Below are 20,523 nucleotides of genomic sequence, written 5' to 3' on the forward strand. Positions count from 1 at the left end.
TTGCTACAAACTTCGTTTGAGAGCAATCAAAAATACAATTTTTCGGTTTCATTTGGTTTTTTATTCGAAATGCTATTTACGTCACTCGAATAACTTGGTTAAATTTCAGGTTACTTAATGTTACTACAAACCGTTTCTGGGTAAATGAAATCTTTTTAATGATGACTTTTAATAACAATGACGTTTTAGTGAAATGAAGTAAGCTAGTTATATTTCAGAAAAACAATAATTTTTTTGGTCTCTACACTACAAAAACTTTACAGGTAAATTGATTATAAAATGCAGGCAAATTTGCCTAGATTTTGAAGGTAAATTGTTCTTTACTGCAACTCACCTAAAATCTACTTGCATGCTCTTTACATTACCGGCAGTTCTAGTCAAAAATTACCTAGAAATTGCAAAAAATTTCCAGGTAACTATACCTACAATTTCCATGAAAAATTTGCTGGTGGGTTTGCCTATTTTTTTTATTCCAAGTAGAACTTGTTCAGAGTTTGCGGGTAATTTTTAGGTAATGCATTCTAAGTCAACGGCATGTATCATTTTGTTGCTGATAATTTTGAGAGATTTTTTCGTGTAAGTATGCTTACCTGCAAGAGTTGCAGGTAATTTACACAGACAGTCTGGTCTACATGCTTAACTCTGTTGACTCAGCTCTGTATCTGTTGCTACATATATTCTGCACTACTTAAGTCTTTCGTTATTTTTGACAATCTGACGTCTATATTGATTAGGCAGCTTTTAATTCGATCCTTAAAGAAAATAATGTTTCCAGTGCCGCTAAAGGCTCACTCAAAAATGAAAAATTAGACATAAATTTTACTTATTTGCAAATGTTTTCGCCATTTTTCTCACAATATAATTACTGAAGTAAAAAAATTGCTGAGAGTATATAAATTCAGTGTAAAGGTAAGATTGAGTGCCAATTATAAGGATATCTATCGGGTATAGAGGGAAAGTTAGACAAATTCTATTGAACTCCGATCAACTCTTTATTCAAATCATTATTCTAACTAAAGGAACACTGTTAAATCAGAATTAAAGTTACTGTTTCCAATTAAAGACAAACGTGAGCTCACAAAAAACATTGCGAACAAGTATCGATTTTGCTGTTAGTGTCTCGGCGAACAAGTATCGACTCGGCTGCTGATTTAATTAGTGCTTCATGTTAAATAATAATACTTACTCGTCGAATAGTATAATATCTTGCCAGTAAAAATAGCTCGGTAAAGTTATATGGGCTTTTTTGAAACAATAAAATTGACAAAAAGCATGAAATCCATCTTATTTTTCTATAAACGCAGGGATGTTTATTTAGTGAGTAATAAGACATAGTTAACGTGGAAACAGTGTCTAATTTGGTCACGTTTCAAGCGTGATTTCATTTCATGCACAGCAACTGTTCATATTTTGAAAGCAGACTTTCTCCTTCTCGTCGTAGTCCTCGACACAAGTCATACAGTCGGAGAGGTCGATCAGGTCTGTTATGGATGTGGGGTTGTTCCCTGGGTACAGTTTGTGGCCTTCGTCCTGGTTGTCGTATGGGCTCTGAACTTCGAGGTGGGTTATCACCAAGCCTAGCAGCTCTTCTGCCTTGTGCATTGACTCGTTCAAAGATTTGATCCTGTGGTACAAAAAATGTGATTTTTGTGTTATGCAAGCTTCGGGAATGGGGCGTAGGATACTAGGCAAGAACTCAATTAAGTGAACAGTTTTTTTTGTAGCTCTTAGACAAAAAATATCAAGTTTTTCCGACATTAGGCGAAGAAGAATTAAAACACAAGGACGGTACTCCAAAATCCGTTCGAGACTATAAAGTACTCGCGTCTCAGAGAGACAGAGAGCTTGCAGCTTTTCAATTTAGGTGATCCAGCAATTATAGCAACATTTTACTCTAAATTTTTTGTAGGTCTAAACTATATAGAATAAAGCTACAAAAACATACATCCGTTCGAGACTATAAAGTACTCGCGTCTCAGAGAGACAGAGAGCTGGCAGCTTTTCAATTTAGGTGATCCAGCAATTATAGCAACATTTTCCGCTAAATTTTTTGTAGGTCTAAACTATATAGAATAACGCTACAGTCCTTTTAGTTTTATTTTGTCAGCAGGATGGTTGTTACAACCATATGACGTCACAGCCACTTCAAATCTGCTTTTTGTTTTTTCATTCGTGCAATTTCAACTGAATTGAGTGTATGACGTCACTTCTTACAATTAAAAGAATTTGAATTGTATTGGTGCGCTGTCTTTTTTTAAGATCTGTTCACGCTTTTTTCGCCTTTTTCACGTCAGTGAGAATTCAATTGAGAGTGGCGATTTTGGTCAGACTGAAATAGTAAGTGGAGCGAAAAATCAAGTAGGTTTGAGGCGTGACTATTTTCAAAATACCTCTAAAGTGGAGTGAGAAATTGGTGTCGGAAGAATTTGGCTGTTTTTCAGATGGATTTTTTTCAGGTGCGTCAATATGACTTCTGTTTTCAGAGTTTCCTCTCCTTCAGTGCTTGAAAGACAGTACATATGTGGTTTAATTGTGGCTTTTTGCCTTTGCTTGATTTCATTAAGGGCCAGCTTAAACTTTTGCTAAGACTTTGCCGCTATTTGTTGTCATAAAATATTAGTGAATTTTAGATTTTACACATTTAAAAAAAAATTATCTGTTGTCTTATCACTTATTATCATCAATGACAGTTTTGATTCGTTGCTAATGAGCGACAAAAGAACCTAATTAATAGCTCGAGTTAATAGCTAGTGGTTTTCAAGACTTTGACACTACTTTCTCAAAAATTTTGAGCGAATTTTTGAGTTCTGCAAGTATTTATTGTACTTTTGGTGTCTTATCATTTAATCTCATTGTGGACCGATCTTTGATGCTGCTAATAGGGGTTAAGTTTATCAATTTATTAGTTTTTGTTCAAAGCTAGAGCTTTCTATGTCTTTGACACTAATTGTTTTCAAAAATAATTATCGATTTTTTTTGTTTTACGGGTTTTTTTTTCAACTTTTTCGCCATAAGTCTTAGTCTTAGACAGGTCTCATTTGTTGCTCAAAAAGCTTCAATTAAAGTGAGTTAATTATCTATAGCTGTCGCTTTTTTAGTTTATACGCTTGTTCGTTTTTTTAAAAAACTCGTATTGATTTTTTTTAAGTTTTGCTAGTATTTATTGTACTTATTGCTGTCTTATCACTTAATCCTTTTGATGACAGGTCTCAACGGTGGTTATTAAAGACTCAATTAGTTGATTGAATTGTATTTTTCAGTAGCTCTTGCCTTCTGTGACTTTAATACTAAGTGTTTTCAAAAGTTTCAGCGAGTTTTAATGCGATTTTTGGTCATTTTTCTTTTATCATTTAATTTTATTAGTTAGAGGACTCATCGACATTCAATGACAGGTTACTAATGAGAAATAGAAGAATATAGTTGGCAGTTTGAGTTCATAGCATGTGTTTTTTTATGTTGATCCTGTCTTTCAAGAAAAAGTTGAATTTTTTTGTCTTGCTTGTTTGTGTTATTCTTGTGTTGTTTTATTGCTTAGTCTCATTACTTGCAGCTCTCATTTGCCTTTAAAGCGGAGTGAATGATTTTCAGGTCATATTTTAATACATTTCTTCGAAATGTTTTTCAGGACTTGTCCTGCTATGTTTTTATTCTTTGTGGAGCGAGTTTTTTTTGTCTATTCGCCTGATTAAGTTTTTGGTCACACCTGACTTAGCTCATTCTCAAAGATGACTTCCTCACTCTGAATATGACTTTTTACTTTAAAAAAGATCAGCTCAACTTATTTTGTGTCACTCTAACTGAAGGTTATTTGAGGGCATCTAATAGAAGCAGCAATAAGCTAAACAGATTTTTAATCAAAATATATCTCAGCATTTAAAAGAAGTTTCTTTTTGGGCTGTTTCTTGTACTATATTTTATAAACTGTAGATCTACAACACTAATTTGGCTATTTTCTGGCAATCTGTCAGTTATGTTATTAGGTAGTCGCCTGATGTCCACAAACTTTTAGATTTAAATTTTTGCCTAATGACTACAAAAATTGTGTTTGCCTAATTGAGTTTTTGATTATCCCCCTCGGGAGTTACTTTTATGTAAGCTGGGAGCTCTCTGTTAAAAGAGCAAAGAAGATCGTGACAATTTTATCTCCCCCCCCCCCCCCAGAAATAATGTCCTGTTGCGTTTGTTTCTTTGAAGCCCCTTGTCAGAATATTTTCTCAGAGCCTCACAGCTTTAGCAGAGCACTCAAAATACCCGACCACTCTACTTAGTTTGAGAGCAATTCTTCCAACAGTAGTGCGTTTTTCTCAAAAGTCGGGAAATACTAAAATTAATTCAAACAAAACACTAATTCATTTGAAAATTGAGAATTTTTCAACTTTACTGAGAAGATACTTTCCAAAAGTGATTTGGTTGAGATTTCATTTTTACGCCTCAATAATATGAAGACTACTGCAATAATCTGTTCAAATGTGCAATTTCCCACGTTACATTAGCTTCTATTCGTGTTTGATGAACATTACTAAAAGCTTTATCTGCTGAAAAACAATCAAGTTATTGCTTCAATTCTAGACACATATAGTGTCTCTGCGAAAGCAAACAGGCATCGATTGAGAAATGTCGCATACTGTTGGACATAATAAAAAATTATCAACTGTTTTTGAAACTTCAGCAACGTAAGAAGCTACCTTATGTGATTCTTTTCATTCTCCTGGTGAATCATTTTGAGCAGCTTCATGTGTTCCGCTTCGTCTTTGCTGGTCAAAGATTCCAACAGCTTCCGTCTCTGAAAGATATTTGTGAGCCTGGAGTTGAATTTAAACAGAATCACTGAACAATGAACATTCAAATTTTATCTACGTTGTTTCCTGCGTCCGTTCAGCGCTTTAACGGTTTTTTTCACCGCTGTTTCTAGCAAACTTTGAGGCAAAATCGTCGAACAAGGTAGTATGAAAGATTATCGACTTACGCTGCCGGCACAGAGCATTTTGGATAAGTAGATGGTCTTGCTGAGTGGGATCTTAGTGAATTTGTCCAGTCCAAGTCGCTTCATATGTGCCTCCATTTGTACAAACAGAGCTACCTAAAGAAGAATTAGGTAAAGATTGACAGAGATCATATCATCATCAAGCTTCTATTTTGAAGATACCTGTTTGAATTTTGGAGTAAGCAACACCGAATGGATGAAAACGAAGTTTTAAGATGGAAAAAGTGACAGTCAATGGTCACTTTCGAAGTCGCGCTCTAAACCAGGAGATTTACCAAAAACATATTGCTCGAAATCTTATATCTTAAGAAATGTATTGGTTCTTTTTTAATGAAGATCATTTTAAAATGAAGTGTGACTGACACACAACTCAAATCTATAAGCGGATCATTAATTAGAGAAAAGCAAGACAGCGGGAAGAAAAAATGTGTCTCTTGGCGGAAAATTACGTGCTCTGTATCAAGTTCTTTTTAAAGCTGAAAAGTATGAAGAAAATTTCCATCGACAGTATGTATGATTACTGCGACGAAAATTACACCTTAATTAGTATGCAAAATGCGAGAAAATATTTTGGAAACATTAATATCAAACTCACTGTCATTTGGATTCCCTTGACTTTGGAATGCTTCGTAAGTTGCGCAATGTCACCCACAGCGAGACCAATCTAAACAAAGAACACACAGTGAAATATTTTACGTCAATTTATCAATTTAAAGTCATAAGAATATTAATATTTAATAGGAAGTATTTTAAAAGGCACGGGAGAAACATGGCTGTACTTTACATCTAATTATTCCCAGTCATTCGGCTTTAATTGATCTAATTGTTGGAACCCTCTATCATAACTTCTACGAAGCGAAGAATTTGAGGCATTTTTCCAAAGACATAAAACCTTGGTTACCGGTCATTTTTATTTTATTTTATTAACCACTTAGCTGCTATACAGTGGTTAAACTTTTTATTATGAAGCAGAATTTTAAGCTGGATATGATTGATGTTCTTACGGTAAGATTGATGAAGAGAATACAGACAAGCAGAATGAAAGAGACCACAAAACATAAGTCACACCAAGTCAGGATTCCAGCCTCATAATTCCTGTGAATAAATAATGGAAACTTGAAGGCAAATATAAACAGAAAACGTTTTTACTGTTTCTTTTTATTTACCGTTGATCCTGCAGCTTAACGTGACTATTTAGCTAGTAAACGCATTATTGACTAGTATTTAGATACTTCCACGAGACTTCACTCGAAAGACTAAATGTCTGCTTGGTGCTCTCTCAAAAGGTTGTAAATTTTGCTAATTATGTACTTTGACTATTTTCCGCCTTTTGAAAACTTCATCATTCTTATTATTATTTAAACATGTCCTAAGATTCTGAAAACCAATTTATTGTTCAGTGAGAAGGGGTGATATGGAGACTGGTTTTTGAGATAAAGGGCTGGCTAACCTGATGAATGTCACTGTCATGTCAATTTCACCCAACATCATCGAGAAGACCTGAATCACACGCAAACTCAAGATCATAAAAAGATTAGATTTAGTGGGGACATTTAGATAGTAAGTTTTCGGTAGGGGTATGAACGATCTTAATTATTATATCGAGGTAAGAAGAATCTGCTTTTGTTGTCACTTTATCCGTGCACACTTTTGACATTCAATGGATTTGATTTAGGCGAACACTGATGAAAAATGATGATACCATCCACAGAGATCTTCCCACTCAAACAATCACGTAAAATTTGACCCTTATTGTTCCGACCCCTCTTGAGGGGGAAGGAACTATACACTCAAACGGTTTTTTTTTGTTCAGTCAATTTTGGCAGATCGATATATTCATCGTAGAGAGTTGAGACTGGTATCATTAGAAAGCTTGTCCAGCGTAGAATCTGGAATTAAAAAGATTTTTTTAATTTTCGTTTTTTACAGGGAGTTATCGAGGTTTAAATTTTGAAAAAATAGTGTGATTTCCGGCGAGATTTTATTCACTTTTTCCGGAATTTTGAATAAAACTTTGCCAATTTTGCTAAAATTTGTTAATTTTTTTAAAAGTGTTGTGGATTTTTATTTGTAAAAACAAAAAAAAATCACAAGATTACTGTAGGCTAATTTTTTGTCAAACATTCTGTCTAAATATTTCAAAATTAAGACTTTTTCTTCAAAAACAGCACGAAATAAGTTTCTTTAGTCCACTTTAATTAAATTTACAGGATGTACAGACCCAAACACCACTAACACAATTTTTGTAGACTCAAAAGGGGGCTTTTTTTACTTCAAATTCCGTTAAGAGTTCTGTAAATAAAACTCCGCCGTTTTTTTGCTAAATTTATTCGTTGATTATCAAACACGCAGCATATATTTTAGATTTTTAACTAACAAAAAATCAATATCTATAACATTCGAATAATTAAGTGTTCTTAAACAACAAACAGCATTAGCAGGGCTAGTTTTGGACCAATTTTGGACTGGTATAATCCAAAAATAATTCGGATTGTAAACAGTCGGTCTTTTTTATAAAAAAAAATTCGATCTCTTCTACATAATTAAATAACAGAACATTGCAAAAAAAGCTCAATAATGATAGTTTCAATTGGTTTCAAATTAGCTCCACATTTTTGTATCTAGTTGATTACTTGAAAGCTATGGTTGTTTTGACTTTTAAAAGTATTTGATTTTCAAATAAATAATGACTTTTTGAACATTTGCCACTTTTTTTCTTTCTTTGGTCAACTTGTAGCCTTTTGTCCGCAATGAAATAATGCTTCTTCTTTCTATTGAAATCAAATTCATTCTCTATTGCGGTTTTACGCCTTAAAATATGGCTACTGGCTTTGATACAACTAGATTTCAAATTTAATTAATTTTTAGGTATTTGCCCATTTTTCACGTTTTTAGTTTTGTCACATTATCACGTTAATGACAGTTCATATATCACATTCTTGGCTTTCAAAATAGGCACAATTGAATTTATTAAAATGCTTGAAGTTATAGATAATGATTTCAACGGCTTCGACACTACTTTCTCGAAAAGTTTGATTTTTTTTTAAATTGTCTTTAAGTGCCGTTTTTACTTTGTCTTTTTGGTCGTATGAAATTTTACTGTACAATGACCCGGTTTCATTTCCTTTTCATGGAAGATTAGATGAGACGATATTTTGATTTTAGTAGATAGCTGATAGCTTTCATGACTCTGAAAACAACTGTTTTCCAAATTAAAAAACATTTTTTAACTTCGCAATTTTGTTCCTTTTATTGTCTGGTTGTTATCTAGTCTCGTTAATTAGAGGCCAATTATGACATTATTGTTGTCAATGGAAGGTGTCAAAAGAGGATTAGTGTCACACAATCCAATGTTCTTGAAGAATTCGTTGACTTTACTGGCTTCGACACTGACAATGAAGTAAATTAGTTTTTGATTTTTGTCATGTTTGACGTTCTTTTGGTAGATATAAGACTTATTCTGGATAATTGCAATTCTCATAGGCTTCCTTTGGAAGAATATACGAACCTAATTAATTTTTTTTATTCTGTAATTAATGGCTTTCATGTCTTTGGAAATATTTTTTTCGAAAAAAAATTAAAGTGTTACTTATTTTTTCATTTTGTTTTCCATTTTTTTCTACTTGTTACGTAGCTTCATTAATGAGAGGTCACATAATACATTATCGGTGGTTGAAGAAAGTGCAATTGAACACATTTTGAGGGCTATAGTATGGCTTTACGGTTTCGAAAGCGTTTTCTGCCAAATTTTATTTGATTTTTTGGTTGTTGTCTATATGTTCTTTTTGTAACCGCGTAAAAAATTGAATACCGGCAGCTCTTAATTCTTTCTATCAAAGAATTGGCAATCGTTCACCTATGGGATGTTTTATTTGATTTCTAATGGTTTTCATTATTTCGAAATTCATTGTTTTAAAAAAAAATTAGCGAATTTTTCAACTTTACTGTTCTTGTTCTTTATTGTCTAATTGTTACCAAGCCTTTTTATTGACTACTCCCTTATCTTTTCTGGTGAATAAAAAGTTATTTTGTTTAATATCAGTTTTATCTGACTGTATTTTGACTTTGTTATTAAGTTTTGTTTTTTAAAACGGACATGAAGTTTTTGATGTAATTAAATTTTGTTGTTGCTGTTGTTTGATTTTGCTGTTCGTCTTGACTCGCTTTCTTAATATTTGCACATCTCATCAATCTAATGCGCCATTTTTATTCCACCACAGATATGTGCTTGGAGACTTTCTTTTCGTTCATACACCAATTTTTTTTTAAATACTTGAATTTTTGGGTTTTTCTATGTTCCTCATTTGGTAGACAATCAAGCCAAAATTGTGGATGAGCGGGGTCGGAACCTTATGTGCGATCGCACATTACCGAGTCGCCTTGTTTTACTTTAGTTTTAAATTTTTCATCTTTTTTAATTTTTCTTCTCATTATTCCATATTTCCGAGATAAGTAACAACAGCCTTTTTCACAAGAATCAGAAATAAACAGCAGTTGTTTAAGTCAAAGGAGAGATTGAGTTATTAGATTGGGTTTATTGTCCGCTACCGACTCTCAAGAACGGGATTCGATCTTGCTTTAAAAAACGATTTGCGATGACCTGTGTTGATGTCCAACCGCAAACTATTATCGCGAAGCTGTCAGCGTGACGATGAGCTCTTGCTTAACGATACCTTCAAGTTGAACAAAGCCTGATCATTCTCGGGTGCAATTCGTCTTACTGTCACTGTTTTCCACGTTCGCTTATAACTCTAATCTTAAAACATAGGCGGCGAGAAACCCCCCGACAAAATCAACCAAATTTGTACGTTTTGTGGCGTAATGAATGTACCACGTGAAAAATGCAGTTACGCTGCGATTACACAGAAATCAAAATTAATTAATTATTATTAGTAGTATCAAAACTAACTTTGCTGAGTGCTGATGGGAAACTGGCAAAGGAGTAGTTCTGTAACTCCTCGTCAGTGGTGTATTCGAGGCCACCGAAGAACACGAGGAATCCGACTGCGAACCCGAACAGGAGGGAGAAGAATATGGCGATCAACTTGCATGTAGTCAGTAGAATCTCATTGTACATCACCACGTAAATCCCAATCGTCGTGAATCTGAAATTTTAGTGAAAAAATGCTGCCAATATTTTATTATCATGAATCTATGTCGGACTGATATTACATGAGTAGTGACATGAATGAGTTTATTTTCATTGGTATGAATGAGATGGTATGAATGATAAGTAATGACATGGCATTACTTATGTCGTAATCAATCAGTTTTACATGCCGTTTCTGTTGAACCACTCCAATAAAGCGAGGATAAATAAAACTGAACGATTTTTCTAAATCAGTTTAACATAAAGCGATTAATGCCAGAAATTTTACACTATTGTGCTAGTTTTTCAACATGTTTTAATAAAAAATAATCAATTTTTTTTCATGAAAAACAAATATATATATATATATATATATATATATATATATATATATTATATATGTATATATATATATATATATATATATATATATATATATATATATATATATATATTTGAAAATAATGATTTATGAAAACAACTAACGGTTGCAGTACGTCCAATACTTGGAACCATGCTAGAAATGATACAATTCCCAGAATGTAGAAGTCACATGCATAGATATGGTAGTTTCCATGGGGTACAATCAGAGTCACTCCGAGGAAGAATGTCAATATGGCGCTGATGAGCAGTCTGATCTTGGCTATGAATCCCATGTTGCCAAGCATCTTGGAACGACTCTGTCCTTCTTTATCCATCTCTTCTTTTGTCTTCTAAAAAGAAGATCTATTTTCTTCCTCTGGTATCTTGGTCAACTATTCGGAGTGTTCAAAGAAAAAAAAACGGTAACATTTCATGGACGATGGAAGAACTTGACGAAACTTAGAAGGCCATTGAGAGTTCTGATATTGAACTTTGGTTTATTTATAAAGTGCATTGCCTGGTAAGTAATGCGCAGTAAATAGTCAATACGTTATCTGTCCAAATTTTACTGATTTAAGGCGAGAATTGAAAGAAAAAGAAAAAATTGGATGAAATTTTGTGCGACTGATGAAATTTGAGTTTTTATTCAATACCGCTGGAAATTCCTATCTGGAAAAAGTTTCAAATCAGAAAATGAAGCTTCCTTGTTAAAAGACTTTATTTCTCTGAACACAGAAAAAAGTCGCTGGAAATTTATACAAGAAGTTAGGAACAATGAAAAACAACGAATTGTAATAGACACTCTGCGTAACAGCTTCGGTGAGCTTATTACGAACGGAAAAGACATCGCAAACCGTTTGAACTTCAAGTTTTCAGTTTAGGGGGAATACTTTGGCGAAAGTAAAAAAATTTGATAAAACATTGTTCTCAGCTGATACGGGAAATGCAAATAGATTTTTGTTCAAATATGTTACTTGTAAAGAAGTTCATGATTGAATAAAATGTTTGAATGCGAACAAACCTTTTGGGTCCTTCAAAAATTCCCGCATGGGCGTTGAAAGATGCCCAATCGGTCCTTGCGGAGCCTCTCTGTTTTCTGATAAACGAGTTTATTTCTGAGTCTTCTTTTCCGACTTACCTCAAAAAAGATTTGGTCTCACCTCTTTATAAAAAAGGAAACACAGAAGATCCCACTAACTATCGTCCAATATCAGTAACCGGCGCATTGGCAAAAAATTTTGAGCAATTTATAAGGAACCAAATTAATGACTATTTGATCTCAAATAACTTGCTGTCACCTAAACAATTTGGATATAGGAAAAAAGTGTCCACAACAGATGCCATACTACAATGTACGGAATATGTAAGAACTGAAATGGATAAAAAGAATACAGTTTGTGGAGCATTCCTCGATCTCTCAAAAGAATTTGACTCAATGTCACACGAAATACGAATAGAAAAATCGAAATGTTTAGGATTCGACGGAACATGTACACAATTGATCAGATCATATTTGAAAGACAGAACTCAAAAAGTAGTTTTCTCGGGAAATGAGTCCGACTGGATTTTACTTAACAGAGGTGTGCCACAAGGGACAGTTTTAGGACCAATATTGTTCAACATTTATGTGAATGATCTTCATAGAGCTATTGATAATGACAATTGTCAAGTAATCCAGTACGCCGATGACACTTTTCTCTATTCTTCTCATACTAATGAAAGTATAGCCAGAAGTAATTTGGAAAAAAATATTGAAAAACTATGTTATTACTTCAAATCACATCAATTTGTGATGAACAATAAGAAGACAGAATATATCGTGTTTGCTCCATCAAAAAAAGCACGAACTCCGTCTTATCTCAATGTTAACGATGTGAACATAGGAGAATCGTCGTCGGTAAGATATCTAGGAATAATATTAGACAACAAACTTCAAAGACAATATTAAACTTCATAGAAGAGATCAGAAGAATACTCTCCAAAATGGCGTGCAGCATCAAAATCTTGAAAGATATAAGGAACTGTTTTCCTATAAAAACTAGAGTAACACTATTGAACGCGCTTGTTTCAAGTCATATTCAATGCTCATCTCTTATGCTTGTTGGTATCAGAAAAAATCTCATGATAACATTAGAAAAACAACTTAATTGGGGAATAAAAGTGTGTTTCAAAAGAAAAAAGTATGATCGCTCGACTGATTTAAAAATAAAAAACAGAACCATGCCTGTTGAATTCCTTCTCAAATATCGATGTATGGTATTTTTCTTGAAATATGTTAGGAAGCAATTACCAGCTTTTAGTAACAACAATGTATTGCAAACTTCCAATTGTAAACAGAATGCGAGAACGGGAAAAATTTATCCGGCTATGAAAAGTAATTCGGAATTCCTCGATATGAATTTCCATATGAACAAAGACAAAAACCCGATAAGGTTAAAAACATCAAAGATTTTTTGAAAGAATTCTTTTTCAAGGAATATCTGAAAGACCCAAAGGCATTGGAATACAGAGATTTGTTGAGGGACCTTTTTTAAGTTTTCATTGTTTTTAATTTCCTTATTATCCAATATATTTTTTTATGTTTGTAGTATTCCAAACGTTGTAAATAAAATATATTCTTATTGTTTTATGTATTTTAGAATTTGTACATTGCCATTTTGTTGACACTTTTAAGGTGTGTAACATTTTGGAATTCAATGTTCTCTTTTTTTTTAATTCTCACCTTGACAGATAGATACAACATGATCATGGATATGATGTCGAATGCACTTCCAATTGTGCTGAAGTAGATACATCCACACACCCACCAACTCATATCCTGAAACAGAATAGTGAAATGAAACAAACAACCAGGGTGACAATATTTCTGACATAATAACATACAGTTTGTATTGCTTGTTTATAATGTTTTCAAGCAATATTGTTAATATTATTTAAAAATTATTGTTTATTGCTTTAAAAGTATTGTTTATTGACCCAGCAGTGGTTATATTTATTGTTACAGGCAGATCCTCACAGCTTTACATGAGTTTTGGTTGAACATGGTAAGCATTTGATTGATTGATTGATAGATTTGTATTTAATTATTCTCAGGTTTCGTATTTCTGTTTAATCGATTTGAAATAGAATTAAGAGAAGTATTGATAGAATTGACATTTTTTTGTTAAACATGGTCATGCCTTAGTGCCGTACCATATTCTTGATACGACCTTAATACGGTATGGTATCTCGGATATAATGCGGCCTTATTACGGTGCCGTAGTAATTTTGACAAGCCTTAGTACTATTTTTTCTAAGATTTATACGTTGCCGAAGTATGGCCTTACTAGTTTTCTAACTTTGGTCAACCTGGGCAGGTTCGTTTACTCACGTCGATGTAACTGTCAATCATTCTCCTGTAATGTGCGTCATCTGTGTTCTTGAGCAGCATGTTGTTTGGTACTCTGACTCTTTTGATCTTGTCCAATGCAATCGCCGAGATTGAGATGAGGAAGAGTGTGTACAGCATCACCATGAACACAATCACCTTTTGCCCGTATTTCTTCCTGAAATCGGAAACATCAAAATACCACCCCAGGTCGAGGTGGCCAGACCGAAGTGACCCCTGATCAGACGAGTTTCGAGCGCACACATGTTCCCGGTGCGCTCGAATTACATGGTCTGGAAAAGGCTTCGAGCGCACTTTTGTCTGGACAATGGTCTGGAACTTGCCTGATCAGAGGTCACTTTGTTCTGGGACGGTCTGATCAGAGGCAGTTTCAAGCGCACACAAGTCTGATCAGAGGCCGATTCGAGCGCACACTAGTCTGACCGGAGACCAATTCGAGCGACTTTTTTTCAAGTTTTTTTATGTTTTCTTACTGACTTTTGTTGTCTCGGGTAAGAAACAACAATAATACCGCATTCTGATCGGAACTTCATCTGAAAATCTGCTGGGTTTGATCAGAACCAAGGGGTCCAGCTGATAACAATAACAACTGCCAGTCCCCTCAAGAAAAGATTTTGAATCAAAGTAGATCAAGACGTTTTTATGCAGAGCTGTCTAAGTTCAATTTTTCAGTTAAAAGCATAAAAAAATGGCATACCCAGTAATTTTTTTTCATCATTTTTTTTCGATTTACTTTCATTAACGATACTTTCAGGATTGGTTTTTTGTTAGTTGAATATAAGATTGATAAAATGATAGATGAAATGAATATATTATAACGATATTGAGAGATTTGTTCATGTTTAAAATCATTCTCTGATCAGACTATTTCGAACGCACTTTAGTCTGGACAATGGTCTGGAACTCGTCTGGACAATGGTCTGGAACTTGTCTGATCAGGGGTCATTTCGGTCTGGAACTCGCCTGATCAGAGGCGGCTTCGAGCGCACTTCGAGCGCACAATGATCTTTGAGCGCATTCTCGTCTGATCAGAGGTCACTTCGGTCTGGGACGGTCTGATCAGAGGTCCCACTTGTTTGGGACGGTCTGATCAGAGGCGATTTCGAGCGCGACCTCAACCTGGGACCCCTCGTTTAGACCTGATGTTAATCTTCCAAGATCCTACAAGACAATGTTTATCTTTCAAGCTCTTTCAAGATATACATCGTCCTGCAAAATCTTGCAATATTTAACGTCCAGTCTAAACCAGGGTATATTTAAGAATAAATGAATTAAGATTGGTTGTGGTTCCACTTACAAATAGGCAAATTTGCACCGATAATGTTGAGTCAAGCAACCCCTAGAGGGCTAAATTAGAGGAACCATACTTGAAATCAACGATAACAACCGAACTTGATCCTTTTTAATCAGCTTATTTATTTTTCTAAAAAAAACTGTAACATGCAAATTAAACTAACTACTTGGTTAACGTTACATGTTAGAATCTTATAAATCAAACATTATTATTTTCTAATTCATAAAAAAGTCAGGTTCGGTTTTCTTAAAACAGTTTAATAAAAAAATGGTATTTGAATCCTGCTACCCCTCTGTCTATTGGAACTCTTTAGTGTCGTTTAAGCTTTTCTGCAATAACTTTTTGTTTGAATTTCTTCGACGTTTCTTTTCTAATTGTAATTGGAAGTGTGTTTCATTTTCAAACAAAGAAACGAACAGTTGAACAATTACTCCATTGTGACTCAAATTTCTGTTGTAAGAAAAGTTTATGTCAAGTTTAAAAGTTTTCAGAATATTCGGCTGATTTTGGTATTATTTTTTTCATTTTCCGTATTTTTTGCTCAACTTTTTGTCAATCTTGTTAAACTTTGTTAAGTTTGTGTTATTGTGTGCGATTGTGTTATTGGATGTCCCTTTAAAGATAGAGGAGGGCTGATGATTGGCTAAAATTGGGGCTTAGTTTTTCAAAATTCAACCTTTTTCCTTCTATTTAACCGCTAACATTTGAATTACGTTTCTTACAATTTTCGTTTTACAATTACGTGTTTTTTTCTGGACTTTACAAGATATGCAGCAATAGAAAAACTGCATTCTGTCTCATTGAGGATTCTGTAATAGGATTAGACGTCTTCAGGTGACATAAAAGAGACTATTTGATGCTTTCAATTGAAACCTAATTCCTCTTATGACCCTCAAAAAACTCATTTTTAAAAAACATCGGTGGAGTTTTGAACTTCGCTTGCTTACCCTTATTTTTTTTAGTTTGTAGCCTAGTCTAAGTAAAAACAGGTCGCATCTTCTTTCCAGTGGAATAAAGTTTACTAGTTTTAGCGTTTTATAATCAACTGTTTTGTGACTTTCATGCTACAAGTTTTCATACGAAGTTTCTTGATTTTTAGATATCTTCCCACATATCACTTTCTTGTCCTGTTGTCCTGTCACTTGATCAAATTTATGATAGTTGTCCCCAAAAACATTAAATGAAGGGGCAACACAGAGGACACAATGATTTTTAGTCAATAGTTTATAGTACTAACGGATTTTTTATTTTTATTTTTTCCCTTGTTTATCGTTTTTGTAGTCGTTTGCCATTTTCAGTATAATGAAAGATATCGATTGTTTACTGTGAAGTATTAAGTGAACCTGCAGAATTATTCGAGATGATAGTTAAGTGTTTTATTGACTGTGAAACAAACATTCTAAAAAAACGTATCTTTGAACTTTGCCCCTTTGGTTCACATTTTGTCGGATAACTTGTAGTAACTTGTAACTCAGTCTCAATTATGGCAGGTCTCGTGTACTTTCTGGTAAAACAATATTTAATCTTTTTTGGTTTTTTAATCCAACTGATTTTGTTATGGCTTTGACACTTTGTTTTCATATACTGAAGTACTCTGGTATACTGGTAAATATTTATAGCTCTTTTGTTGTCTTTTTCACATATTCCCATTAGAAAAGGTTCCAATGAAGTTTCAATGAGACATAAGTCAACACTTTTCAATTTTTCGGAGAATAGCTTTTGGTTTTAATAGCGTCAACACTGTGGGTTCGTTTTTTGCAGTTTTGAGTTCTACATGTATTTTTTGTTATTTTGTAGTCTTATGACTTCGTCTCACTAATTACAGGTCGCTCTGGCTTCCTAAGTTACATATAAATTTGTCTAGTTTTGTTGTGCTTGAAAACGTATGATTGTTTTGGCTTCTGAAATTCAATATGTTTTAATAAATTCAATATATTTGTGAACTTTGTCCATTTTCTTCTTCTTCAGTCTACTTGTTACCTAGTATCCTTAGAAACAGGTCGCATCTGCTTTCTAATGCAATACAAGTTAGTTCGTTTAGTTGAAATATTATCATGTGCTTCTATTGATTTTGTCACTAAGCGCTTTTAAGAAAGTATATAATTGAATGTTGGCTTTTATAAATGTCTATTATTGTTTTTTGCTGTTTGTCTTATATCGTATTCTAATCAATAGCAGATCTTTATCGGATCTCTATTTTTAATATGGCGTTATTTAATTTTTTCATTTATCCGCCAATTGTTTTCAAACAAGTTGTATGTTAGATTTTGAAAATTTTATTTCTCTTCCACATTTGGAGGACAATTAATTCAAAAATGTGGATGAGAATTTTGGTTTCCAAATTTTATTTGAGGTTTCAGCAAAAAAATGCCCGTTAGTATGTCAAAAAAACTTGAAAGCAGGAAAATTATCCCAATTTTTGTGAATATTAACGTTCATTTATGTGCGAGAGCAGCTTCATTCTTAATTTATGCTGACCAGGTAATTTCATTTGTAGGAATTTTTGGCTAATTTTCTTTGTTTATATTTCGAAACATTTTGTCATTAATTTTATAACAACGACAGAATTCAAAATTTTTTCTCATCTATCCTGATCGAAAACTTTCGTCAATCCATTGTGCCACAGTCGCCGATTGTAGCAGTCTGGTGACTTGTCATTCAAGTGCATTTCATAAAATGAACTTTGCTGTACCAAAAAGGCCAAAGAGTGTTTCTTAGAACGTGATTTGACAATAACAAATAAACATTATGAGTAGAGTTGAGTTAACCAAATAAATTTTTATATCTATTTTTGCAATGCTTCGCTATGATTATAGTTTAGCGAACAAATTTTTAGATTCTACGATTTCATAAAAAATGTGTGAATTATTTGTCTTGCAGTTTTCTCGTCTGCTTATGAATATGATTTTAATGTTTTCTCCGAGAGTTATGCTTCTTGTTATAAAGCGCCTGAAAAAAATTATCACATATCTTGCCGTGGACGTCAATGACTATGCTCGTTCATAATTACTCATGTTCAGATAACTTTGACCACACCAGGAGGGAATTGGTAAGGTGCTTTTCAAATTCTAAGTAGACCATCAGCATCGCAAATTACCAAAGCACCCTTGATGACTGACCAAAAGTTGAAATTCATATTTTGACTGGCAAAACCTATTGGAAGTAATCTAATTTCTACTTTTGTAGTAATAGAAGCTCGTTTATACACCGAGGCAATAAGAAAATTTGTTAAGCAGCCCTCCTGATTAGTTCAGAGGTCTGTTAAGTAAAAGTATAGACATAAATTTCTCATTGAGCCTTTTCATTAGTTGAATTTCATTTAAGGATTTTTGCTGTCATCCATTGTCCCATCTGAGATCATTTTTGCAACCACTCGTTATTCGCGTCGTGCTAGTGATTCTTATGTCATTGTATGTTTACTGAAGGTGGACTTTGACCTGTCTTATACAGCATTGAAAGTTGATTATATCACCTATGGATGGCTATGGCCCGTCAACTTAGTTTTCGATTTTTTTCCGCTCACAATATTGTTTGCGATAGTATTATAAACATTTGTTGGAAAAACTGTAATGAAACGGAAAGCCAGCAAAAATAGGATTTCGAACACGTTAAAAGAGTTTCAGAAATGACGGCTACTTTGAGTAGATAGACGCTTTTCCGCTCACCATTTGGCCTCCATATAAGATGAGCAGAGGGGATGGACTAGAAGCTGCTGCTGTCCTTGTTCTGCCATCATCTGAACACATTAACACAATGCAATCAATCATCTTTCAAGACGAACTCTGTGTTATAAGTTCTTGCAAAGTGGACTATATTAGAGGTCTTTTCTGCAATAATCGTCATAAGGTTATTTTAGGCATTCGTTTTGAGTAATCTCGGCTAGGGTGCAACTAATACTAGCAATCGCCAGCCGAAAGCGAAACCGAACTGCGCTCAAAACATGATTTAAGCATAGGAAATTTCATCGCTTTCTAATGTAACTTTGATTCCTGATTGGATAATTTGTATTTGTCAAAGAACCTTTCTCAGTCCAATTAATCACTAAATCCTAATTGTTCTAGATTTTTTTTCAAAATAGAGGAATATATATGAGATGCTGGCTTTTCCTCTTCAGTCAATTTATCACTTATGTTTAAGCATCGTAGAGAAAAAAGAGAAACGTCATTTTTAGCACTTATTGGCTAGTTAAGGGGAAATGTTTAAAAAATTGAAGGGTAAACAAGAACAGGAAAAGTTTAGAGGGTTGGGGGGAAAGGTTGGGGGATAAAAATTATTAAACTATGTTAATATAGTTACTGAAAAAATTTTAAGAAATTACAATAAAATATATTTTCGATTATACAAATTTGTTAGAAGATATAACAAAGAGAAGATTTCCTTCTGCCTAAAAAATTAATTATTCAAAGGACCGAAATCTGGGAAAAACCACAGTTTTTAATGAGTTTTTTTCGTGCGCTTTCTCTTCTTCTTAGTACCCCTTTTAGGCTTTCACTGTTTAGCATCTCAATTATTCCTTGAGTTAATCTAAAAACGAAAAGCTTTTTGTGGAAAAAAGAATCGAAAAGCTAAACAGACGATAAATTATTTACTAATAAGAAAATAAAAAAATAGATAATTTACATTTTCATTTCACCCAAAAATGAAATTTTAAAACTTTTTATTGCCTTAAAATTTTATGAATTTCTCCTGCTTCAATTAACAGCAGGCGTAGCCACAAACTATTGCAATACTCGTGATGTACAAGAAAGCTACGGAAAACAAAACTTCTAGAGAAAAAGAAAAACAAAAGAAGTTTAAAAAAATTTGTTTATCTCATTGGTAGTTCCTCTGGCCTCTCCAACATACTATTTGGTGTAAAATTAAGAGTGTCTATATAAAAGCAGTCTGTTTTATTCAACGGCAAGGAAATGGCAACCTTATTATCACTTTTTTTAAGTTAGGAAAGAGAAAAGTGGAATGTTTTTTAAAAGAAATTAAATTATTTATATCAATTCTGTGGGTCCCTACGCAAAAGATCTAACCCAACATCCGTATTTCGTTTGAAAACTGAATTGATTGCGGTGCCACAGAATTGACCTAGTATTGGCTATTTGAAACGAGATCAACAAAATAAGTAGAAAGAATAAAATATTGTTTTTTTTGTTTTCAGTTTCAAATTCTGCTGATCAATCCTAACGCGAATTCAGAATTTAGTCACCCCGTATCCATCCAGTTGATCACGCATTTCAGTCAACAAAAATGTGAAAAAAACTTTGAAACTAGAACAACAAAATATGGAGGGAGAAAGAATAAAGTATTGTTTTTTTTTGTTTTCAATTTCAAGTTCAGCTGATCAATCATAGCGTGAGTTCAGAATTTAAGCACTCCGTATTCATCCAGTTGACCACGCATTTCAGTTAAAAAAA

At 33.6% G+C, this 20,523-nt stretch overlaps 1 protein-coding gene across 2 annotated transcripts in view; it reads right to left on the minus strand.

Moving 5' to 3' along the window:
* Positions 1–879: 879 nt before the first annotated feature.
* Positions 880–20,523, minus strand: part of LOC142341612 (transient receptor potential cation channel subfamily A member 1-like) — a 99,671-nt gene continuing 80,027 nt past the window's right edge. For both annotated transcript variants that reach the window (XM_075392699.1, XM_075392698.1), the window contains exons 18-28: positions 18,784–18,854; positions 13,807–13,981; positions 13,159–13,254; positions 10,560–10,786; positions 9,894–10,089; positions 6,435–6,484; positions 5,989–6,079; positions 5,580–5,648; positions 4,967–5,080; positions 4,686–4,783; positions 880–1,624 (exon numbers count right to left, since the gene is read on the minus strand). In XM_075392699.1, the coding sequence (XP_075248814.1) occupies positions 1,387–1,624; positions 4,686–4,783; positions 4,967–5,080; positions 5,580–5,648; positions 5,989–6,079; positions 6,435–6,484; positions 9,894–10,089; positions 10,560–10,786; positions 13,159–13,254; positions 13,807–13,981; positions 18,784–18,854 (1,425 nt within the window). In that variant the 3' untranslated portion in view covers positions 880–1,386. The remainder of the gene's footprint in view (positions 1,625–4,685; positions 4,784–4,966; positions 5,081–5,579; positions 5,649–5,988; positions 6,080–6,434; positions 6,485–9,893; positions 10,090–10,559; positions 10,787–13,158; positions 13,255–13,806; positions 13,982–18,783; positions 18,855–20,523) is intronic.

The sequence above is a fragment of the Convolutriloba macropyga genome, chromosome 6 (genome assembly GCF_964194025.1).
Source record: "Convolutriloba macropyga chromosome 6, txConMacr16.3, whole genome shotgun sequence".
Taxonomy (NCBI): Eukaryota; Metazoa; Xenacoelomorpha; order Acoela; family Convolutidae; genus Convolutriloba; species Convolutriloba macropyga.